At 36.6% G+C, this 26,001-nt stretch overlaps 1 protein-coding gene across 9 annotated transcripts in view; it reads left to right on the forward strand.

Moving 5' to 3' along the window:
* The window catches only part of KHDRBS2 (KH RNA binding domain containing, signal transduction associated 2), a 339,493-nt gene that overhangs the window by 281,474 nt on the left and 32,018 nt on the right, over positions 1 to 26,001 (forward strand). For 8 of the 9 annotated variants that reach the window (XR_008508260.1, XR_004979862.2, XR_004979866.2 and 5 more), the window contains exons 8-10: positions 9,745 to 9,803; positions 23,798 to 23,971; positions 25,906 to 25,957. Coding sequence is in view for 1 of the 9 variants with exons in the window: in XM_036379472.1 (XP_036235365.1) it covers positions 9,745 to 9,803; positions 23,798 to 23,895 (157 nt within the window). In the remaining 8 variants the exon portion in view is untranslated. Of the gene's footprint in view, positions 1 to 9,744; positions 9,804 to 23,797; positions 24,883 to 25,905; positions 25,958 to 26,001 lie in introns of those variants that run through there. The other variant, XM_036379472.1, reaches the window with a different exon arrangement.

Here is a 26,001-nt window from a genome sequence, read left to right on the forward strand (position 1 = left end):
GACATACTTCCCATAGGCAATAATGCACTGTAATTTGAGTTTCTCTATGACCTTTGTTTCCTCTCTCTTCCCCTCCCTTCCATATAATGTGAAGATGGCTCTCATTGATAAGAATATCTGACTGTCCAGACACACCAAGAGATATTCAGTAGTTGTTAAGTTCATACGCTATTCTCTCTGTACTTGAAAGTAAGGCAGAGGACATTCAAAACATTTCTGCCAGCTAGATCTACCTCCCAAACCTCTAGTCTGGCAACTTTATTTTAAAAAATATAGAGACAATATACAAAATGGTAGAAGTGTTAATTTCCAACTCAGCTGTAACACAGAAAATGTAGGAGAATTGTTTTAGCTTTCAAAATGTAATGCACTTTTTGATTTTCTTACCAGGAACTTTTAAGTCTGTTGATCTATCACCACTGTTCAGGATTCATGGGCTGAGATCACTAGATCACCAGAAGAAAAGGATGCTAAGTTTTGTGAGGAGATGTGGAAGATCAACATCTTTGGTTACTCAGAGGTTGTTGGGGATCGGACTGTCCCATGTGCAAAGTGTGGGCAGACTTCTCAGCCAAGACCAACAGAATAATTTGGTGAAAATGGATCATTTGCTGATGAATCTTGATGGTCAACAGAGCCATCTTCAGCTCTGCTACCACATCTGCAGTCATCTCCACTGGCCTTTGTGTCTCTGCCAGCACCAACAGTTTCATTTCAAAGATACCATGTCTCACAGCCAAAAGAGATATACCAAGGAAACCTGGCACTGACTGTCTGGTCATGGGATGAACCAGGAAGGGTATATTCTCTTTAATTCACTTGTGCCCACCTTATCCAGCCATATGTAGTGTAAACAGTGGTGTCCAACAGGGAGGAGCAAAGGAAGCCAAGGATTATCTGATGAAGCTTAAATTTAGAGTTTGATATTATTTCCCTGTTCCACAGTGCCTGGCATGAGCAGTCATCCATCGATCCATTCTGGCTTTTGTGAACAGGTAGATGGTATATTGGCAATGGCTTTCAGGTCTGGCTGCCTAGCTTTTTATTCTGCCTTTTTTCTGTATGGCTTTTGTTAAAAACATAGTTCAGCAGCAAAATGAGTTGCCAGTGTGTGCAAGGTCTAAAGAAAGAAGGGCTGATGACTCCCACCTTAGGCTGTAAATAGACTTGTAAATATCAGGAAACCCTTAACTTACTGACAAGAAGAATAAATAATTCAGTGATAAAAGACAGATGAAAATAGTGCACAACGTTGCTGTTACAGATTCCATCCCACAGCAGTACAGGCCTCGTGATGGCATGTTGTCATCCTTGCTGTGACTGCAAGATGACATAGGTAAAAAGGATTTCTCATGCCTGTCTGCACCCAGCCTCACTAATAATAATAACAACAGTAAGCCAATTTTAGGAACTTGAAGCAATTCTTGGCAAAATATTTACTGTTAATCTTGCAAAAATGTTATGTAATGCTTTAGGCAGCAGTCCTCTGGACAGAGACATTTTATGCTGGTATGCCAATCATTTTGGCCAAAGAACTTCTTTTTGGTCTGTCAAACTCACACATCAAACCCATCCTGCATCTGCTGAGGAAATAAACAAACTTCTGTTTCTGATTGGAATTGCATATTATAGGTCATGTCCTCTCCAAATTTCCCCTCTAAGATGTTAATGATAGTACAGAATCTAAGCTTTAACATAAAGGAAAATGGCACTAGTATATCTGGAATAAATTCTAAGTAGCTCTTGCAAGATTTGAAGATTGAGGAACATTGTGTTAGATAATTGCTAAAATGGAATTTTCTTAAGAGGACTGAAGAAGAAAAAAAGAAGAAAAAAAAGAAAAAAAGAGAGAAATTCAAGTAGACTGATACCTTTCACCACACAGAATTGTGTTTAATTCAGAAGGTACAATAATACCTAAAGCTGCACTGTTACGTGCAAAGTCCAGTTGGGCATCTGTTTCTCAATACTAGGAACAGAAGTAAAAGGACAAAAATGCTCCCTGTGTCCACAGTGCTGCTATGGAAAGTAGATACTATGACCTTATCAATGTAGTTTTATCCCAGTAACTATCTGTTTGTAGCAACACCTATCCATTCAGCCTCCAATTGGTGCCACATTCTTCTAATTACTCATACCCACAGAAAATTTCAAGAGCATATTCAGCCGATGAAGTTGAATATATGACAAGTTATTGACTTTGAAAAGAAACTGTTTTCCCTGGTTATTGTTTCTGTTTCAAAGTTCATGTTATCTACTTTAAAGCTTGTGTTTATACCTTTTTTTTTTTCTGCAGTGTGGGCTGCTAGTAGAGGAGCTTTAGGAATCACTTAATTATTTCTGATCTGATATGCAGGAGTACAACATGGACCACAGTTCAATCCATGTCACTTATGTGACTTACAGTACAATCACATCAGTGCACAGTCATGCTGAAAAATTACTTAGGAAGAGTATTTTATTCAGTTGTATCTGAAAGAATTGTTTGCATCAGCAGGATATATTTGCATGAGCTCCAGTTCATCCTGGTTATCCTTGCTTGACCTCCAGATATCAAGGTACTGTATGTACATCTGTTTCCAAAGATGAGTTTCTCAAAGCAGTGGTGCAAGTAAAATAACAAACTAGTACACTTGTAAAGACAGCAGTATAAAGTTCAGCTGGGTGTACACGTTCCTTGGTGACCTCGATTCAGAAGTCCCACTGTTTTCAGCTACTTGCTTTTTGAAAAATTCCAGCAGATTAGTTGTGAACTATCCATAGTTAAATAAAGAATTTTGTCCTTAGTTTATAAACAATGGTTAGACAAGACTGGGAATAATCATTAATTGAATTAGTAGATTATCACATAGTTAAATGTTTTAGTGATATAAGCAGAGGTTTGCAGACTTCTGTCTCATTATCAAAATATTATTATGTGGGAAAATACATAGACACATATATATAGTAGAGGCTGCAATAGGTAGAATAGTTACACTGATTATCTTCAAACTTAGATATTCATTATTATTTTCTCTACTACACACTCTTTCACTTTTTAAGCACTGTGCATTGTGTATCTATTTTGTCATATTTCATTTTGGCCATGTGCTTATATCTGTCTGTCCGTAAAGAAAGATTTCCCTGTATTTTATTTCCAATCTGTTGAAATCAATCAAGGCAGGAAGTCTAGAATATGACATTTTATGTATCTTCACAGCAATCTACTTATGGCATTCATCATCAGAAACTGTTTTCAAATGCCACTTCTCATTTATTTGATTCAATGAGCAAAGTTGAGTCAAATTTCACTACTTTTAACTAGAGAAAAGTTTTTCCTCTAGAACTGTCTAGGATTCCTAAAATGCTGCATCATTCCCATTGCAAATACTGTGTCTGCAGACATTTGGTATTATATGCTGAAACAGTTAATCATAATTCTGTATCTATAGAAAATGACAGTGGAATGTAGAATAGATAAATAGAAACTGCCATGTGAAATTAAATGGCAGATTGGTTTGTATTTCATATTTTGCAAAAACTTCAAAAACCAAAGTCATCTTGCAATTGTGTTGGCTCTCCAATCCTATGCTTGTATAACGTTACTGCCTTCATTGTTTATAATAGCTTTAAATTCATATTTTCAGTAGCACAAAATCAAACACAAAAATGCTGGAGGCTGTTGAATCTAGTTTAAGTTCAGGCATGTTGTAAGGTACTAAATAAATCCAGGAATATGATAATGGCGATACTATCCTCTGTTAAAAATATTGTATACAATCAAAACTGAGCTTTCAGAAAAAGGGAGACTTGATCCACAAAATGCTCACCATATCATTCCATTAGTTCTAAAGAAGTATTGAGTAAAGGACTATATTTGTGATTTAAGACTGAATCTTGTAAGTTCCTATATTCAAAAGATTTGTCATCTTCCTTATAGATACAATGCTTTATTAAATAAGAATGTTCCAGTAAGTTTCAGATTCCTAGAAGGATTATTTCCTTATTCACACATTTCCGCTCTGAGATATTATTTTGTAAAAAATTCATTTATTGTAATTCATGCGAATGCAGATCTTGCTCACCTCTCTTCCAGGCAGAAGTATACTGCTTTGTGTAAACAGCTTTTCTTTCACAGCCAACTGTGTGTTAAATCCTTCTGGCTCTCTCCCTCGTGTAGAGGGAGAAGCTTTACAAACAGAATCTTACATAAAACAACTGCAGTAACATTAGACTGCATCCTGTTAGCACAGGAACTGAATATTTGACTTTACCACTTATTGATGTTGGAAGTTGGAAACGCCAAAGATTACTGAACAGAAATTATAGAGGGAAAGAATGAGATAATTTTAGACCAAGAGTACACAGGATCCATTTGAGGATGTGAAAAAGAGACTTGTCTAAAATATTGAATCCCACCTGTAAAATATTAAATCCTACTTCTAGGGGTCCTTGTGAGCTGTCCTTGGCATTAGCTTGACTCAAGAAATCTTGTCTAAAGGTAACCCTGACTAGGATATATCTCTAAGGAGTGATAAAGGTTCTTTTATCTGTACCTATGTATAGATGCTGATTGCAAACTGTCAAAGGCTGAGAATTCCTCCTCAGAGATTCCCAATCCCAAACCACAATATTGGTTCATTCTCACACTGTTGATCTCTACAACACAAAGATGGAAGTATCTCAAATTATTTTTACTTCTTCAAAGGCTAGTGTACAAGTTTTTAGCCTATTTCATTATGAGTCTGAACTGTGGAACTTCATCAGCTGAATCTCTAGATTGCATCAATTCATGTATTTCACAAAAGAAGCCTAATCATTATCTAATGGCAAAGTTATAGCTCCAGTGATTTATCAAAAGCCTCTAAATTGGCCAGCTTCTTCCCAAACATTTCCCAATAAAATACTCTTATACTCATATACACTCTCCCACTGAAAAGTACCATTAGGGAAGAAAAACTGTTTTTACAGGAAAATATTCTCTGCTAAATCTGAATTAACCGGTGTTACTCAAAGACTTTCCATTTCTTAGGATCTTTTAGGATAGACTACAGAACACGCTTCTGTACAGACTCACTCGTTAGCCATGTTTAAAGAACATAAACTCTTTCTTGTACCTTTAGAGGTAGTACCTTCTAGTACCTTTCTTGTACCTTTAGAGAGCTCATTGTATGTCTGCAACCACATTTGAGAAGAAAAGCTTAAATGCATCCTTCCCCAAAAAAAAATCTGAAGGACAAAAAGAGAGAAAGGAAGAACAAAACAAAAAAACCCACACACAACCAAAGAGCACGAGGGAACAAAAAGTACTTCTGTTCTTCAGTTCTTGCAATGTTCTGCTGCCTTGAATTACTGCAGCTGTAGGAGCAGCCAGGGAGCCAGATGGTAATATTGATAACCTGGGGTCTCTTGCCAGCAGCTTCCTGCAGGTGCAGGAAGAGATTGGTCAAAGGCTAATGCAGTCAATCGATTAATGTCATGTTTTCCTGTACCTAACCCCAGTGACCTCTGAGTGGTGAACATCACACTTCCCTTGGGTAGCTTGTTGACCCAAGAGTCAGGCTTTTGTGGCTTCAATCTTAACACTTTTGTTTGTGGTTCTCAGACTAAACCACTTTAAAGGGCTATACTCTACAGGCTTTTGAGCAAGCTGTGTGGCTTCCCATATGTGTTGACACAGTCAAGCTGGAATTCATTTTTTTGCACTAATACCAATTTGAAAAAGTCCCAGTTAATGAGAGGTTAAAAGTCTTTGTTGGCTTTAAAGGTTGCCGTTTAGATACAGTCTCTGTACTTGAGCCTTCATCATATCATAGGAGCCCTAGATAATGCAGTTTGGAAGGCACTAAAGAACCCTCATCTCTCAAAAACAAGTATCTTGTTCTGGTTTGGGTTTGGGTTTTTTTTGGAAACTGATCCAGCTTTGTCAGCATGAAGAGAGAGAACAGATCACTGTTCATGGAAACTTTGATTTCAAATCTTTAAAATGAACATGTTCAAAAATATTAACCAAAATGAAAAGTTAAAAACAATAAGCATAAATAGGTAGATTATGAAGATTTCCAGTGTAAATAGGAATTAGGACAGGGTCATATATCTGTGTTGTAAATATTTCTTATAGAGAAAAATAACATCAGAATTTCTCATATACAAACCAAATTAAACTATTTCTAGAATACACACCCCTGTGTATATAAATTTTTCCATGACTGCTACCTGTAGAAGGTTCCCAAAGTGTAAGTCATAGTACATCAAGACCTCTATGTTTCAGAAATAGGATGTTAAAGTATAGTGAAGTAAAAGCTGAAAAGTTGCTAATGAGTTAATCCTGTCTGCTTTATAAAATGCGTTGCATCCTGCTTTCAGGTGGGTGCACGTACTTTAAGTAAATTACACTTCATGTTGCTTGAAAGTAATGAATGCTAATGATAGATAATGGTGTTTTGTTTCCATTTAACACTGCCAAGAGAATCAGTGGTTTCTAGAGCTCATGATCACTGTATTTTCCAGGAACAGTCTGAGAACTATAAAATTATATAAACAAGTATTATTTATGCTGAATGCATTTGCTGATTGCTTCCTTCTCAGTTGGCCATAATGCAAATGGCACTACCTCTCTCTGTAGTTCAGTAACTTCAAAAAAAAAGAACATCATGTTTTTAAAGCTTTAATCTATCACATATCTTTTATAAATATCGCCCATTGTTTATTTTGCTGTAAAATGGAGGAAAATGTCTACAACTAAATGTGTATAATAGATTATAGTGACTATTCAGAGAGGTTTGAAATAAAGCCGATGAATGGATAAGCAGTCTAGCCCACAAAATATGAGTTTAAGTCTGGTATTTCATAGTAAGAAGTAAGTTTTATTCACTTACATATTCTTCAAAACACTTTTCAATATGAGTTGGCAAGGAATTTAAAATGCCATTTTGGCTCAAATCTACGTCAAAGATGTTGTATTCAGGGAAATAAAGTTGTAGGACTAAGATGACAATCATATATTATGCTATGAATTATATGTTTTCAGGAGTGTGTTAAGTATTATGCTCACAGGCATCAAATATGCAGTGTGTAACAAATTACTTCCTTTTTATAGTTGTAATACAGATTTTTTCTTATGTTATGATTTTGGTGTATTAACTTAGTATTCTGTTGATAATGTATTTAAGTTCAGAATGTTCACTGCAGGATTTTTATCTCACATCCTTATTATCTCTATGATTGTATGTTTCTTTCTCAAATAAAAACGTACAACACCAATAATGTAGCAATGAATCTTTTACCTGCTCTTGCAAGTCTTATGTTCTGCTGGATGTTGTGTTGGTGGGAAATAGCTCAAGGCCCTCATCAGTGATCACTGAAAGCAGGATTGCTGTTGATAAGTTACTGGCCTTTGGATTGGCCCCCTTTGGAGGCAGCTGCTTTGGTTTGCAAAAACCTATCAGGAAGAAGTATTAGCATCTTATCTGCTGGCAGAAGATAGGAGTTCTTGTGTTTCTTTTCTTTTAACATCATTCACTAGTCCAACACCCTCCTCTAGCCAGGAAAGCAGGCAATATGCCAAAATGCAGCTTCTAAATTTAGTTTTTCAGTCTGCCAGAGCTGGGTGGTATGTCATGTGTCTGTTCTGAACAGTGCAAGTCATTTCTTACGTCTAAGCTTTGTAGCTATGACTGGATAAATGATTTAACCCTGATGCTGCAGTGCTTTACTTCACTTTACATAATCCTGTAATTTCATTTAATTGGCTACTAAAATAATTGCAAAATAGAACAGAATTAATATTGTGTTCTACAAATAAAAGATGTATTCTTCCTGTTTGTTTGTTGCACCATTTCAATAGGAGAGTTTGTATTTATATATAATTAGTTTTCAAGCAGCTGGATGGTTTCCATTGTCCAGGAAGTCTTGTGCTTGTGTCCTATAGAGCTTGATTGGCATTGGGAAAAGTCTTCATTGAAGTGTTAACTTAATTTCATTCATGTTATTCTTATGTCCACTTTCTGCAACTGCTTTAAGCAAATGAATTTAATCTCTCTGAGATACTGATGTCATTGTAATTCACTCACATGAATGACTTCTGACTAAACTACTGAATTAATGCACACAATTAGAGTTTCATTTTCAGTTAAAAAAAGAAAAGCAAACAAACAAAAAAAAAAAAACCCAAAAAACAAACAACAAAAAAAAACAAACAAACAAAAAACAAAACCAAATCAATGAATATTTGCAGCCAAAATTCTGAGAGCTATTCCTAGCCATTCAGGGAATGACATGACCCAAGTCAAAACAGCTTGACTGTCAGTTAATCGATACATGCAGTCAGTGTTCTTGAGTGAGACAGAGAACATGAATCATTCTCAGAAATTATTCCAGTAATAGTTATGGACAGCTAGTAAGTTCAAGAAATTAAAAATCTGATTACAGGCTGTTTGTGAGCAAAGTTAAAATTAGGTTAAGAAAATAATTGTTACAGATTGCTTGTTTATCTCTATTGCACTTCTGAAATATTTCTACTTGCCATCCATTGTCAACTAAGATTCTCTCTCAAATGTAAACTAATATTTTTAAAACAATAATCCAGTATGGAAAATGGCCTGAGCAATAATGTTATAATTATAGCAATACTGAGCTTCTTGCCTGCTTCTGTTCATTTTGCATGAGTATCTCACACAATGTCCAGGGAAAAGAAGCAGAAGTAACAACTAAAAACTATCAACAGAGAAAATGTTACATTTTCTGTTGGGTTCACTGCAGATTGAAGAAATACAATCTAGTGTAGTTCATGAAGTTTGCAGATTTTTCTGGGCAAAGACTGATTCTTGTATGCTTACATGTTACCTGAGAACAGAAATAGCCTGATCTTGAATTTGGAACCAGGTACAAAAACACAATGCAAACTACAAATAATAGTAGTGAAGAAAAAATGTGAATAATTTCCTTTCCATTTAATTATGTCTCAGAGGCAGAATTTTTTGGATGCCCACTCCACGTAATAGCTGGGAATTACCGATTATCAGGATGTAACTATTATCTGAAATATTTTGATAACATGTTAATATGACTATATATAATTTTTGAAAACAATGAAAAAGTGAGTTTGAGACTGTTAAGTGTGATTTTGCACTCATAGACCCTTGTTTATTACAATTTGTGTTTTATTGATTAGTGTATAAAACTTTCCATGGGTGTCCAATAACTATATAAGGAAAGCAGCTGTGGAGAATCAAATTTCTCTCTACAGGCAGTGGGAACGTGCTTCTTCAGGATCAAAGCTGGAAACCTGTCAGTGTTTCTGGCAAAGTTAAGTGGTTTACAGGTTCCACACCATACAATGTGGTCAGCTTTGTGAAAACAAACCACACTGAGTTTCGTAACACATAAATGTTTAGAATTCCAGGTAAATGAGGATGACACCCCTTTGGTTGGTTTAACAACAATGAATGATACAGTGGTCTTTTTTTAGCCCTCATTTTTGCAGATGGAATTTCTCTCACTTTGTCACGTCTCCAGGTTTACATAGTTAGGATCAAATTTGATTTTTTATGCTGAGTAGATAAGAAATGTTAAATACTGTACAAGAGCTTTTATTGTCACTGATACATTATCTTTCATATCTTTAAATATTCCCTATGCCTGAAACTAGCTGGACTATGCTATCATGTCAAAGTGTTTAAATGGCTTTCTATTTTGTGAGCTGTGTTTCTGTTTTGAGTTGGTTACCCATGATAATAGTGACATGGCTATCTGAATCTGTTACAGTGTGCCTGAATATTACGACTATGGTCACGGAACAAGTGAAGAGGCTTATGACAGCTACGGTAAGGTCTCTTCTATCTTCTGCAAATGTGTGAAATCAAAGGAAAATATCTGTCACTGGCAATTCAGAAATTACTTCCTTACACTTTTCTTTTTTTCTTTCATTTTACAAAGACCAAACAAAATAGATTTCTGGAACTTTAGGGTGAGTTTTGCCATAGGACCAGAAAATTGGATTGATGAATTTCAATCAAAATTACAAAGCCAGTTATTCACAGTCACAGGTCAGTTTAACAGCAACACAAAAGTTTATATTGGTGTTTGAATATCTTTCACAGTGTTAAATTTCAGTCTGCTTGATTTGCCAACAATACTGTGCATTTGCTGTTGTCATGTGCATTGTTTCAACTAGCAAGGTTTGTGAGATTTAGAAATATAGACTTAATCAAAGTGGAAATAAGGAGAGGGTTATCTATCACCATGGGAACCCCTCCTGAAGCAAGATAAAGGAGCATCTCATGTCACACTAGGCAGTATGAGTAGAGGGAGGGCTGTAGTCTTTGCACTTCCCCACCAAGTCTGTGTCTGAGCTGGAGCAGTTCCACCTCATGGGTACGGGGGGCATAAAGGAAGAGAAATGAAAGGAAGAGAAGCTCCCATGAGCACAAATCATTTTCCAGATCTATTGTTTGCTATTAGTGATATATTTCAATAACTGGAGTCTAGACGATGTTTTCCTATTCATAATTATCAGTACATTGTATCAGGTGGCACAGTGAATCTCACTCAGAGATTTTCACTGAAATAACAAGTCAGCTTAAAGAGTAACCCTAATATTCAGCAGAGCTTTCATGTCTGATTTACTGCTTCTGAAGTATCCTAAGTCTACATAGTGACTTCCACAGCATTGTGAAAATGAGAGCTGATGGAAATGATGCTGCAAATGAAAGTTACACTAAGGGGTTATGTAAGGGTTGCTGCTTGAAATAAATAATTTTATTCATGCAGCTGTGAAGCAAATGTCACTAGTGCTAACTTGCAGTTTCCTTTGTATTGGTACAGAAATAGACATTAGTGAGATGTTGTCAAAATGATTGCATTGCATAATCAGAAATAACTTATTTTTTTGTACAATCAGTTCTCACAATATATATGGATGATACAATGTGCAGTCAAGCACATTTTCAATGCTAGGCAAGTAATAATAATAGCTTATCCATATCACTGTGAGTGGTTCAGTTACCCTTTGTTTTGCTTCGTTTTTGCACATACATTTTTAATAGCTGTAGTGGAAGATCCTTCCTCCCATCTACAGATCCCCTCTCCACTGCTGTCCTGAATGCACTGCTAAGCTTTTAGGCAATGCAGAAAAGAATAGTCTGAGCTCAGCAGTGAGAATTACTCACTGTTTAACTTCTAATTACACTCCACCATGCTGAATCTCCATGTGTTTGGGCAAGACATTTAAAGTAGTGTCACTTTCCTTCCAATCCCTCATTTGTAAAACTAGAAGAATATTATTTGTTTTCCCAGCAGGGATTTTGAATGGACTAATTAGCTAAGGCTTACAAAGTGTTCACAGAGTGGCATCATGACTAAGTTTATGCTCTGCATGAAGCTCCTTTTTTTTTGTTTTCCATGCAGCAGCTGAAACAAACCCAATATGCCTGTGTTTCCTTTGCTAGACTTAAAATACATGACTCATAACTGTGGACTTGCTTTGATTTTTGCTTGAACTATTTTCTGAATTGGCATTTGCATACAAAGATCTCTGAGTGTTATCAATAACCTGGAATAAACTTGAAGTTGAATAATATTTCAAATTGCAACTTTGCTACTGCCTGATAGTAGATACGTTTTTGTATAACTGTTTACGCTACTCTTGGTTCACCTGCTTAGGAGATTAGTAAATTTGACAATTTCATGCCCTGGAAATATGTGCAGAAACTTCTGTCATTCCCAAGTCACCACTATTTACCTGAAAGGGTAATCTGAGTACACAGAACTATAGAGCTGTAGAATATATGCTTAACTTCCTCACTTTCTTAGTTCTTGCTGCATACACTGATGTTCTCTCTGTATCTGATCTGTCACCCCTTCTCATCCTCACCTAACTTTACCCTAATTCTCTGTTTCCAGTTCTTAACTTTTTTCAGGATGTTTTGTTTCAGGATGTTTTAATACAGTGGGATGGATTCAGGAGACTCATTGTGAGTCTCCTGAATCCATCCCACTGCATTAAATCAGCTACCCTTTCATTTTCACCGTCCTGCAGAAATTAAGTTTTTCTTTCATTTGAATTCAATTACACACCTTGTTTTGCCTCCCATAACAAGGCTATATTCCTCTTTTACAATTCTTTCTGGCACACCTGTAATTCAAAATTCTCCCAAAGTCTGAATATGACCTCAGACAAATGGTACAGGAATTAATTCTTGTTGTCAACTCTTAGGTGTTTTGTGCAACAACTTATCTTTTCTCCATTTTTCCTTTCAATAACAATATCTGAATTATCAAAAATGTACTAGTTTGGCTTTTTTTTACTTTCTTCCATGCATCCTCTTGCTTCCAACTTACCTTTAGGGAGGACAGTTTTCAATCCTGAGAAGGTTTTTTTTATTCTTCGTGAAGTAGATTCAGTGAAATAATAATGCTACTTACAATCTTTTTAAAGTATAAAATAGAGTTCTCTGTAGCTTCTTAAGTATAGAGCACAATAGTACTGCTGAATGAGCTGCCTGCTATGACTTTCCTTGCTGTCTGTACTCCTGAGAAGTAGCAGGTGGTTTACGTCTCATGGGTTCTTCTCTGCTCCTTTTAAAAGAACTTGTGGAGAATTCTGATTGGGGAAACTGTTTCCTCAGAAGATCATAAGATTTATGTATTTATGGATTTTTCACAGTATGGTTCCAAAAATTAGAGAGGTGCTTCAGAGCAGAGCCCACCTGAACACCATTTAATTCTCAGGAAGTTCACATCTCTGATTAGATGATAGTCTAAGGAGGGATCTAATTCACTTGTCATAAGCTGGGCAAGATGGATTCCTAAACACTGCTGTAAAATCCATAACTTAACTGCCTTAACTCCTTGCTCAGTTTCTTTTGTGAAGAATTTTGTAAGAATTCCATCCCCTCCAAATCCAGCCAAGGCATCTCCCAAGACAATAGGAAGATCAGGGATGTATGTAAAATCACACTGCTTTCCATGACTAAGGGATGTTCCATAAATGCAAATTTGCAGTACAGAACCCCCTCATGAAGTTAGACAAGCTGTGTTGTGATTTGACATGCTTGTCACCCAGTCTCTCAGAAGGATCAAAGTAAAAACACTTCAAAGCATTCCCTGTAGCAGTCTCTGAGCACATGGAAGTACAGTACTCAGGAATTATGAGATTCCTACAAATTTTTTATAAGATCAGGATTATGCAGCTACTGCTAGAGAATTTTGAGGATCGCTGTTCCAGGCTGAGGAACATAAATTTGAGACATATGCCTGAAAATCTTGGGAATGTAGCCCTTATAGGCTTCTTCCTGTGAGATGTAAAGAAGTATTTTTAGAAAGAAGTTTAAAAATAAAAGTAATTTAAAGTACTGTACAAATTTTAAAAAATGTAAAACATCCTCACCTCTAATGCCTCTAACAAACATTTATGATACTTCTATGACTGAAAGTTTTGATACCTGCAGATAAGTCTAAACTAAAGTAACAGTGTCATGTTAAATTGATGCTTATGTTTTAAGGGAGAAAGCATGAAATTGGATTAATTTATGAACAAAAGGTTTGTATTCTTTGCTCTCATCATACGTTAGTAATTTTGTGTTTCCCTTCTGGCACTGTTGTCATCTGAAGAGATATCCAGTGAAAACATGAATTTAATGATTTGTCTTACAAATCGATTAGGATAAAACATATACCTAAAGTTTGGTAACTAAGAACCTTTCCTGCTCATATGTAATGTCATGCCCAACTCCAAAAAGCTCCAAAACTTCCCTGGAAAGTGGAAATAAACTGTAAATAAAAAGCCCTTTGTTATCAATTTATGTTCTCATTTCTTTCTCCTTTTCCCTGTCTTTTGTTTTTTAGAGGAAGCAGTATTCTTGATTCAAGCGTTGTGTTGTGTTAGGCCACATTAGAGAGATAACAGAGAAGAGTATATGACTTGCAGGCAAGGCAGAACCAAGAAGCTGTATTCATTACATCTGACCTGCTTCACTGTTTTTTCATCTGAATCCTGTTTTGCCCTTGTACTGATCAGAGCATTCCAAACTTTGTTTATCAGCAGCTCTTTCTGTCTTAGCTCTCCCAAAGGCTGGAGACTCCAGCGGTGAGCTCTGCCAGTTGCTGCTGCAGAAGGTTCAAGAGGCTTCGTCCCTGCTTCCAAAGGGAGACTGCCACAGTAGTGAGAGTGCCTCTTGTCAGGTGCCACAGTTCACAGCCTGGTGCATATCCTGCCTTGTGTATTACCTGAAAATTATGGCCATTATGTTTTTATGTCAGGTCGTAAGCTGCACTATCTGAAAGACCAGTACACTCAGACTTCTTGTGCTGCTACTGAAAAAGCAGAAACCCTAGACAGAGAGCGAAAGGGATAGGTTGAAGTCTATAACCTCCTAAACCACCACAATTAAATTAGGATAACACCATCTGCCAAAGGCCTTAGGCAAGAGTTAGAAAGTTTAATCTGTAGCTTGCCACCTACACAAAGAGTGAAGACATAAATGAACTCCAGTCACATTACTGTTGCTTTTCAGGAGAAGCTTGCAAGGCATTTATGCATGTTCTGCCATTGCATTACGAAAACATTATTAAAATGTTTTTTGTCTTCACCAAAAATTTTCAACTGTTTGAATTTTCTTAAATGACCATTTTTTTGATACATATTCTACTCCAGTTTAGCATTAGGTACTTGTAAAGAACTGGGTACTTGGTTTTAGGATAATTCAATTTTTAATTAAAATTGGAGAGTGTAACTGTTTGGTGTAATTCCTTTTAATGTAAGACATCATTTAAGTTGTAAAATGCTGTCACAATGATTTAACTATTGCACAAATAATTCCCTGCCAGTTGCTCCATATAAGAGCTTTGTAATTGTTATAACAATTAGTTTACTGAGTAATCCTCTACAGAGATGGCACTTCACAAACAAATTCTTTATAGACCTTTATAGTTAACAACTACAAATGTACAGCAATATTCCACTACTCTTTGATTATATTGTTTATTTTTTCATTCTATGTTTGTTCTAAAAAGTGTTGCATCTAGTAAATTAAGTTTTTCTACAATAACAATAATAGTTTCTGCTGAACAAGTAAAAATAAGTGTATCATGATGAAATTAGTGGAGGAAAGCATGTATGGAGGGTTCAAACCTCTAGAATTCTGATAAAGAGCTTGACTGAAGAGATGTTACCTTAGGGGACATGAATTCTCATACTTCATTAAAAGACATAAACATGCTCATATCATGGAGAAACTCAAGGAACTGCCACCCTAGTGTGAAATAAACCCTCTATAGCAATGACAAAGTAAAATGAAGCCATGTCACAATGTATACAGAGAAAATAGTTGTGAATTTTGAAAAAGCACTTCATACTTGCTCTGCAGATGGAGACATCAAGTTTTTCAGCTGTTGAGTCCAAGGTCCTTCCTCATTTTTAGTGACACAGGTATTGTAGATCATTGGTCCTAATATTCATTAAGCTCAGCATGCTAAGGATTTCTTGCCCTATTTTTTTTCTAGCCTAGTTTAATTTAAATATTCAAATGTAAGAAATCAAGTGCTCAAATAATTCATAGTGACTGATTTGCAGATAAAAGAGATGATGTAAGGTCTGATTCTCATCATTACAGTGTTTGACTTCACATGGCTTGTGATTACAAACAATGTCTTTACCAACACTAATTAACAAAGTCTTACTAATGTGCACCAATTTTTCATTTATATCATCTGAGTGTATACATTTAGTGTCTCCTAGAAAATATTATGGGAACATACCAAAGAAAACTTTCCTTGGTGCCTGGGTCTTAAAATCATCATGGAATGAATAATAAAATCATAGAGTGGTTTGGGTTTGAAGGGACCTTAAGGATCATGTTGTTTCAACCCACCTGCCATGGATGAAGTTACCTTTCACTGGACCAGGTTGCTCGGAGCTCCATGCAGCCTGGCCTTGAATGCTGCCATGGGTAGGGCAATCACAACTTATCTGGGCAACCTGTCCCATTGCTTCACTACCTTCACAGTAAAGAATTTCTTTCTAATATCTAATCTAAACTTGCTCTCTTTCTGTTTGAAGCTATTTCACTTTCCTCTGTCATTACATGTTCTTGTAAAAAGTCCCTCTCCATCTTTCCTGTATTTTTCCTTCAGATACTGAAACGCTGCAATTAGTTTATCCTTAAAGCTTCTCTTTTCCACGCTGAACAATCCCAATTCTTGTAGCTTTTCCTCATAGGAGACCTGCTCCATCCCTCTAATGATCTTGGTGGCCTCCTCTGGGCTCACTCCAACAGGTCCATGTCCTTCCTGTGCAGGGGACCCAAGAGCTGGATGCAGCACTGCAGGTGGGGTCTCATGAGAGCAGAGCAGGGGGGAAGATCACCTCCCTCACTCTGCTGACCACACTGCTTTTGATGCAGCCCAAGATACAGCTGGATTTCTGGGCTATGAGTGCACAAGGCTCATGTCCATCCTCTCCTCTACCCCCAGGTCCTTCCCATCAGGGCTGCTCTTGATCTGCTCATCTCCTAGCTTGGATTGATGCCAGGGATTGCCCTGACCCAGGTGTAGAACCTTGCACCAGGTCTTGTTAAACTGCGTGAGATTCCCCAGGGCCACTTCTGGAGCTTGTCCTTGTCCCTGTGGATGCCATTGTGTCCTTCGGGTGTGTCAACAGCACCACTCAGTTCAGTATCATTTGCAGACTGGCTGGGGGTGCACTCAACTCCTTTGCCTCTGTCATTAATGAAGGTGTTAGATAACACTGGTCCCAGTATGGACTCCTGAGGGACACCATTTGTCACTCATGTCCATCAGGACTCTGAGCCATTGACCACTACCCTCTGGATGTGACTTTCCAACTACTTCCTAATCCATCTTATTATTTATTAGGCATCTCAGAGGCAATAAGGCACAGACTGTACCATTGTGGTGGAGATTTTGTGGTGTCTTGACAGAGCACCCTGCTGGCTCTTTAGCACATGCTGGGTGCTTCTGCACTAGCATGGGAGCAGGAGTGTTCTTTAGAAGCAGATTTACCAGTTGTCTGCATTTATGGGTCTTCTTTCCCCATCATTGAGTGGGTTCAAAGTACATAAATTTTAGTTCGAAACTAAAGCAAAAGATGCAATCCCAACTGTTTGTGAGATTTCACTTCCAGACGCTCAAACCAGACTGAAATGAAAAATACCTGTAGAAGCTGTATTGTGAATATCAGGTCTTCAGTGTCAGCTGTTTCCCTCTGCACTTCATCCCTACTGGTGTGCACTGTGTGCTAATATTGATACAGCACCTGAATGCCTGTGTCAATGATGCCCTGATGCCCCCAAACTGTCCCTGCTATCAACCTTGCTCCACGTACCATGGTCCTGAGGGGTGTGACGTGCTCCTGCATGACCATCTTCATTTTGGGCTGATTGAGGCATCTGGTGTCTTGCTGAGCATGAGGAAGATGCTCAGTTCCCAGCCCTAGGAATTCAGAAGTGATTCTGAGTCTTCCTGTTCAGCACTCAATTTTTTTATTCCACTGGAAACAGAAGGCACTGAAGATTTCTACTGCGTATGGACAGAAGATACACCAAATAAATTGCCCTCCTTTAATCTTCTATTTCAATCATTCCTATACTTACTGATAGCAGCATTCCTCCTGTGGGACAGAATGAACTGACAAAAGCATTTTCTTGATTTTCTGCAAAATTTTAACAATTCTTTTACTGGAGGAATCACTTTAGCTGTATCTCAAGTGGCATTCATTCCCTCAGAGGAGATTTATGATTTTCCTAAGAGCATGATTTTGAAAGTTTGCAGGGAAAGGAGCACATTTTGAATTCAGCTATGATGACTAATGTGGGGATGATACTAGAGTTATTGCTGTTTTGTCAAATCAATGTTTTAATTAGACTATAATTCTTTTGAGAGTCCCATATTTAAACTCATCACATTCTTTTAACTGTCTGTATCTCCTAAAACTTTTGTAGTCCAGTTATGCTACGAAAATGAAAAAAAAATTCTGCATGTAGCACAAGACTGGTTTTAATTTATAGCAGCTTATTGTGCTTCCTCTATTACTTCTGAATTATAAATCATTTTCTGTGACAGAATAAGTAAATCATACAAAACTTTCCTATGTAATATTTCAAATGGTAATTTCACTGTCTTGCACCATGGGAACTATAGAGTTGGAGAATCTAAGACAAAAGTCCTGTAACATTGATGTGCATCTGTTTAATTCCAGATGTGGTATATCACTGCATGTTTCATGTTGCATGACTATAAAGTAATGGAAAATTAATTTCTACTGAAAATAAGTGAAAAATAAAACTCCTTCTACACTGTAACGTTCACACTCACCTCACAACAACACTGATAAGACTCTTATTCCTCCTGGCATTGCAGTTTCCCAAGCTAGCTGTCAGTGTACTCTGATGCTGCTCCTTCCCTTTCTGTGGCAGGTGTTCACTACAAAAGTGGCTGAAGCCTTCTAAGAAATATTTTTTCCCAAGCCAGGGAAGCTCTAAACCCTTGCACAAATTTCGAGCAGCCCCACAGTTTAAATTGTCAGCCCACCTGAAGGGAAGGTACTATCCAGCATAGGGGCAGTACTGGGGTTTTTTGAAGAGCTATGGCCCTGTTCAGCAAGTAGACCATTAAACCACAAGGTTTTCCATTAATTTCTAGTTTTTGAGCTGTATATATTTCATACTGCAGGTCTAGTAAAATAAAGGGTACTTAGAATGGTATAAGCTAGCTTAATTGGTTTGAGCCTGTGTTTTGAAAACATTCCTTGTCTTCTCAAAACTCCAAATTTCAAATAAGAAAGGCACCATTTATGATTCGAAGGAGTGACTTTTCACAAAATAATAAAATGCATAGATGTCAAGACAGAAAATTCTGTGTATTTTGAAAACTTGGCACATAAGCAAAGAGACCAGAAGAGTGAAAAAATGCATGTTCTCTTAAAAAAAATAACAACCAAAAATCTGTTCTTGGATTTTTGTCTAAAATAATATATACTTGTCCAATTATGACACAAGAAAAGCACAGCTACCTTTTCTGTGTGAATTCTTGGGCTGAAATCCTGGATTTGTCAAAGTTAGTTGAGTTTCAGTCATTAGCTTGTGCAGGACAAATTTGCCAGCCATTTACAAGTAGTATTTTGTCTCCATCCATCTTTCTATGGAGGCTTACTAGAAATACAGCACAAATTGAATTGTCTAAAGAAAGGCATTCTAAGAGTTCTCATTTTAAAGCTGTGTCTGGTTTCTGTTGGGTCTTCTGCTCAGCACATCTGTATCATCTAAATCTTTTCTCTTACTGCTCAGACAATTAATTACATCTCAGAACACCCCAGGGAGGGAGTTATTCCTGTCTCATTCTACCAGTGAGGAAGCCACACTACAAAATATTAAACAATTGTCCAAGATCACTGAGAAAACAAGGAGTAGAACTAATAATCCAAATTCCTGTGCAGTGTGCTCTCTCCACACATATGCAGTGAGAGATACTTTTTCTCACAGAAAAGATAACTGTTTTATTCTGAATCAAAATCAACTTCTGTGTCTAAAACACCAAAAGGAAAATGAAAAATCAAATTAAACCATTATACTCCTTGCTGTTATATACATCTTAACTATCTAATCAGAATAGCTCTTTCTAATCTTTTCCAGGCCACCTTTCCAAAATAATTGATCAGAAATTCATAAAACTGTGCCCAGTAATTGTGGGCAATATTCAGATATTAAATAAGTTACTGGAAAGAAAAAGTGATCAGGTCTTGACTAGTACCAGGACTAAGCAATGACTATAAATAAAAAATAATAATGAAATAATATATTTATATGTAAATCACATGCCATTCATACATATTTTTATTTTTAACTCATCCATTATCGTGATCTGCCCTTTAAATATTGCAATTTTTTTCTCTTTGCGTATTTGAAAGACATTTATTCAATTCTGGAAAATTCCATTATAAGGTTGCTGAATGAAGAGTTAAAAATATGTGATTTTCTCAAATCTTTACTTAAAGACATTTAGCACGTGATGATAATCACCACAAGGAAAGACCACTGAATTTTTCTGTGCTCTCAATAATGCATAAGTAAAATAGTAAGAAAGAAACAACTTCATATATATGCATCTCTGTGCTATATATGTTACTGTTTTGATCCCATATTCAGAGACATTTCTCAGGTTAAAAATTAAATTATCTTTTACATTCTGACTGTCCTGTAAGGAAAAAAAAACCAAACTGAAATTCTGTATTTAAACAGATTAGAGCTACAGAGACTCCTAGCAGTTGATCAAAAAATAATCTTTAAAGACACCCTCAAGTAATGTATCAGTTATGTCTGTAATAAATACTGGGATCATTTCTATAACTCAATGAACACAGTAAAGTAAATAAGAGTCCATCTGAACCATAAAAAGCAGTGCAAAAACACTAACCTGCAAATTCAATCAGGCATAAACCAAGGGTGCTGATTGCCTGTGATAATAAGAATTAATTTTATATCCTAAAGGTGGGCTTCAAATACCAATTCACAGGAGCATATAGCAGTTTGGAAGACATATGCAGTGTAATTAAAGGGCTGTGCCCATGTCTTCACATTTCTTAGCAAATTAGCTGTGACACTATCACATCCAAAGCAATTCTTCAGTCCAAGCACTCTCAGATTCCTCACCCATAAACTCTTACGTTTCCATCATGCTACAATAGCTTATAATTTTAGTTTCTGAAAGCAAAGCATAAAATATTTCTCCTTAAATAAGAATGGCAAAGTTGCCAATAACACCAAATTCCTGAAAAAACTGAACCCTCTGCCCTCAGTTACTAAGCTGCTTGTGTGGATTTCTTTTTAACTATAGTCTTTGACACCTGATAGCACTGGAGACAGTCAGAAGTGAAAAGGGCAGGGAATGAGTGTGGTCTGCTACAACAGAAAGACTGGATGAAAGTCTGGATGTCACCAAGGGAAAGGGAAGGTCAGACTCCACAGGTTTTTTCTTCCCAGGAATGAGAAAAAAGGAAAAGGAATCAGTGTTAGAACACAACAACCACTCTGCAACTTTCTTCAGCTCTTGGGCAGTCTCTCACGGTTCTCCCAATTACCTTTCTCTCTCCACTGCTCTTCACCTGAAATGTCTCTCAGTTTCCATTTCATTGACATGTCACTTTCTTAGGATGAAATACATGTCACTTTCTAAAGATGAAATATGTCCAGGCTCTCTTTCCTTCCTCTTTTGGCACAGTCTTTCAGAGAAAGACCAGGCTCACTCACTTTTCTCCTGTTGTCACAGTGAAGCTCAGCCTGGTAATCAAACTTTCACCCTTTCTGCTACCCAAGGAGCTACCTAAATCTCTGTGTGACTGCTGAGGTAGTCAGTAGGACTCTAGCCTTTTAAGATCGTTTCCAAAGATAGAGATTTCCATTCTCAGGAGCTTCCTTTCTTCCCTTGGTGCTGAAAGAAAAATATTACCTTGGAGTTCTGGAAGGAAGACCTGAAAGAGCAGCTTTCATGTCAACAAACCTGTAATGACTAGCATGCAGGTACATTGTTGTTCACTAAAAACCCCTCTAGGAGAAAACCACTAGCAATCTGATTTCTGTTTGGTATGGCTGCATCTAGCAATGTACTGGCACAGTGTGGTTCAGAGACTCTTGATAGTGCTGCTCCCTATCATCTTGCTTTCTCCACAGTAAATATATAATCCTTTACTGCTGCATGTGTGGTAGACACCAGAGTTTTCCAGTCGAAGGCTGCAGTCCCAGAACTTCCACATCTGTTTTGGCTATGGATTCACCTGTTAATACAGTAGGGTCTTTCATGTAGTATCAACAGGAGCTGTTAGCTGTCAACTATCACTTCTTATTTCAATGATGGTGTTAAAGCTTGAAATCAAGGAAATAGGTTCACCATGTTACTGAAAAAAAAGAGCATAAGAGGCTTGTACCACAAATTATGATGCATTTTTTTGTTCCATATCAGAAGCTGGTACAGCCACAGGAGCAATTTACTTTAAGAACAGTCAAGGAAAAGGAGTTTCCTCCAGCTGTTAATATAAAGTCATTTTATACTGCATGAATACTACCAAAAAGACTGTACATTTCACCTTTATATGAAGGGGCTTCAATCTGGACAATGGTGAGGGGACTAAAAAGGAACAAGAAATTGGCTTGTCTTTGTGTTGTACTACGAATATTTTTACTACTTCAGTCATTTTCATTTCAATAAATGAATGGGCTTTCTTTTTCATATAAATCATTCTTGTCCCCAAGGCCTCTCTGCAAATGTAGTAACACTTCAGCAAAGGGTAACTGAAGCTGGAAAAAATTTACACCAAAATGCCATTTTTAAAGGGTCTAACGATATATACTGCAGAGGCAGGATTTTTAAATTCACTGTACAGAAACTTATTCCCTGTAGGAATGAGAGACTGAGGATTTAGAACCATATCATATTGGCTGCCACTTCTTCAACCCTCTAGGCAGTAGCTTTCCACAGCAAACTTTGGTTTCATGTGATCATAAAACCCCTGATTTTCAAAAAGGGAACATCCTGAAGGACTCAAAGAGAAAGAAAATAAATGAAGTGCACCAAAAATCACAGTAGGAGGGTTTCTTGTTCCATAGCAAGATCGACTGCTACCAGATCTTTTCCAGAGATGCTCATTCCATTCATGCTTGCCTGAACTCACTTCAGCTCCACAGCTGCTGTTCCCCTCATACCTCAAGGCAATGACATAATGAAGAGTAGTTGCAGAGAAGACATCTTGCAGAGAAGAAATAGCTTTCAGAATTTTAACAGAGTTTTTATGTTTTATATTTTCATTTCTCATCGTCATGTATTTTTGCAAAAGGAATATTTGATACCTGAATTAACCATTTAGGTTTTTTTGCCTCATGACAGCTATTTATGTTCTTAGTGGCCACATTAGCAAAAACAAGATACCAACAATGCTGCACTCTGGCATGATCCAATACACTGCAGCTTGTGCATTTCCATTTTAATCACTCTAAATATGATCAGTTGAAGTCAGTGGAAGACAAAACCAGAAATCATTTGATGACTCACTGGCTGATTTAGGAGACAATTCAGATTTTGTGTTCAACTGCTGGACCAGGACTGTTGGGAGTTTACAGATTGTGCTTTTGGGAGGCTTAAATTCCAGAAATATCATGTCAGGGAGGAATATGAAGATTTGTAGACAGAATGTAAAAACTGAACTAGACTTACAGTTTTTAGCTTATTCTTCTTGAGCATATTTGATTTGCTAAATGTGAAAAAGTGTTCTAAAGATACTGCAAAGTAAAATCTCCTCTAGCTTCACTTCTACACATTTTTCTTCCACTATTTTCTTTCTTTTGGTCTCAAATGGAAGTTAAAAATCAAACATATCTTTCTTATCTTTTCATGATTCAACTCCTCATCTTGTTACCATACCAACTGCATTAAATGCTGTTCAAATTTCAGCTTTAGCTTAAATACTAGAAACTCAAAACATCAAATAAATTCTGAACTGGCAGACTGATGCAGTGATTTTTCCAGAGCTGACTGTACCGCCAACACAGTAGTTATTCATTCTCTGCTGAAAGTGAAGGAGTGAGGCTTTTTTTCCTTCCTAAGATAGACAGGTTTCCTGTGTAGAGAAGTAGGTTAGTTTTCTGTAAGTTTTTCTGTGGGAGGATAAAGAAGTGGATAATAACACCGTCCTTATTTCGTTTTCTAAAGCTTTCAGCCAGAACCCTCAAGAATTTTGACAGCCATTAGCAGTGGCATCCCTTTGTTCTTTCAATTTTAGATATTTACAAACCTTGTTTTTCTCTTCTGTTTTTAGCACAAGAAGAATGGGCCACGACCCGTTCCAGCCTAAAGGCACCACCTCCAAGGTCAGCCAGAGGGGGATACAGGGAACACCCCTATGGTAGATATTGAAGGCCCTCCTCATCTGTGACCTCATCTCAAAGACAATTAATAGCCTGTGGTCTCCACATAAACAGCAACAAGACAAGTAATAGTCCATTTCTTTTCTATCCTAGGAATTACTGCTCATTATTATCCTATGTACTACTTGTATTTCCTATAACATTGGCGTGACATTGGCATTAGTATTATTTTATAACACGGACTTAAAAAAAACAGAGACAAAAAACCTTTGGCAAACATTGTCTATAAACTATTCAAAGATGATGTTCTGTTGGTTGTATTCATTGCTGTGTGTATCTAAAAAGCATGACACTGTTACAGCTCTTGAGTCTCTCTACATTCTAGTTAAGGCTGAGTTTCTGTTTAGGGTTGCTGAAAGACTGTAATATGATTTTTTTTTTTTTGAGCCAGACAATAATCAAGCTGTAGATAAGATGTTTTAACCTGTCTTTTTTAATATATGTTAGTTTAGATTAAGATGCTCGATATTAAGTTTGTAAATTTAATTTTAAATGCTGTTTTAATGGGGTTGAAAACAAGCAGCTACTGTATGTATGTAGCTAACTGAAGTTGTTCAGTGTTTTAACCTGTATTTGTTAAAAAAAATCACTTAAAGTTCCATGTGTAAGCTTCTCTAAATAGGAAACCATAATTTTGTCAAATATGTTTGCCATAATTTGTCAATAAAGCTGAAACCTTTTGTAACAAACTAAATTTGGAATTACTTGTTTTCTAGCTTTAAATGCCTGCTTTATTTCTTTTTCAAGAGATGCCTAAAATGTTTTTATATAAAAATTACAAAAATGAACCCAAGCCTGTTTTAAGATTTTTTGTGTAAGACTTTAAAAGTTGTATTAATAACTTCTGGTTGTTAAATAATATAAAAGTTAACAAACTAAACTGTTACATGAATCATGGTTAGTATCCACTAATGTATAACATGTTAATGGAAAAAAATGCTTTAGAACAATAAATGGATTTTAAACTATCCTTTAAGCTTGATCTTGCTAAACACAAACTCTGATTGACTTGTTTGTATTAGCATGTCTCTCGTGAGAATGTAATGGAGTTTAAAGAGGTAAGAATACCACTTACCACTGTTAGACTGTCTAAATGCTAGTTCTTCAACCTTTGAGTTTCCCCGCACATTAAATATCCCATTCAACATGTAAGCATTGCATAGATTCACCTATTTGTTTTCACTCAGAAGAGTGCGTTGACTGCATTTTTCGTAGTATATAACAATTTGTCTTGATAAACAAATCATCAGTGTCACTGCCCAGCTGTTGGTACTCAACTTCAAAAACTTTATTTGTAATTTTCAGTGCTAAATATCACCGCCCTTGAAGGCAGTTTAGAGGGCTGATATTTCTTTTGAGACTATCAGACTTGATGGCTGATGATTGTTAAGGAAATATGTCGCAGGACTCAAAGGATGACTAAACGTTAAACAGGTAACACTAATAGTAACTCTGTAATTTTGAGTATGCAACAGTAATGTAAAATATTCTCAGTTATTAAGTTACTGATAGTTAAAAAAGTAAACCTACCAAAAGATAACAAATAGGTATATAGGCTATTAAAACAACTAATTAACATTAACTAGTGACAACAAAATTATTCTACAATATATAACCCTCAAGGTAATAAACAGAACTAAAATTAACAATAATAGTAATGCAACTCTTGCTAACAACAAATATATAACCTAAATTTTGATGAAGAAAAAAAAAAGAACAGAAGACTTGATGGTAGGGATGCCAAAACTGTTAATCCTTTCAGTACAGTCTTTTTGTTTACAGTGGCTTTTTGTCAATGTGATTGGTTTACTTTTTTGATGCAACTAAAGTACAGGCCGATTGCTGTTCAGTTTGTGAACAAAATCTCTTGCAGCTGGAGTTGCATGCTAGCTCTGTTTGAATAGTTTATGATGAGTATGTTTTGTCCTTTGAAGTGTTAAAGTGAATTTAGTAGGCTACATGATGGTTACATTGAGTTTATTCTATCTCACTATTTCAGGGACTCACAGGCACTGGACAGCTAAGCAGCAGATCTGCTGGGAAGTGGTCAGGTAAGCTCTGCTGCATCTCAGGGGGTTTTCCTATTTCCTGTTTT

This window comes from Molothrus ater, chromosome 3, assembly GCF_012460135.2.
Source record: "Molothrus ater isolate BHLD 08-10-18 breed brown headed cowbird chromosome 3, BPBGC_Mater_1.1, whole genome shotgun sequence".
Classification (NCBI taxonomy): Eukaryota; Metazoa; Chordata; class Aves; order Passeriformes; family Icteridae; genus Molothrus; species Molothrus ater.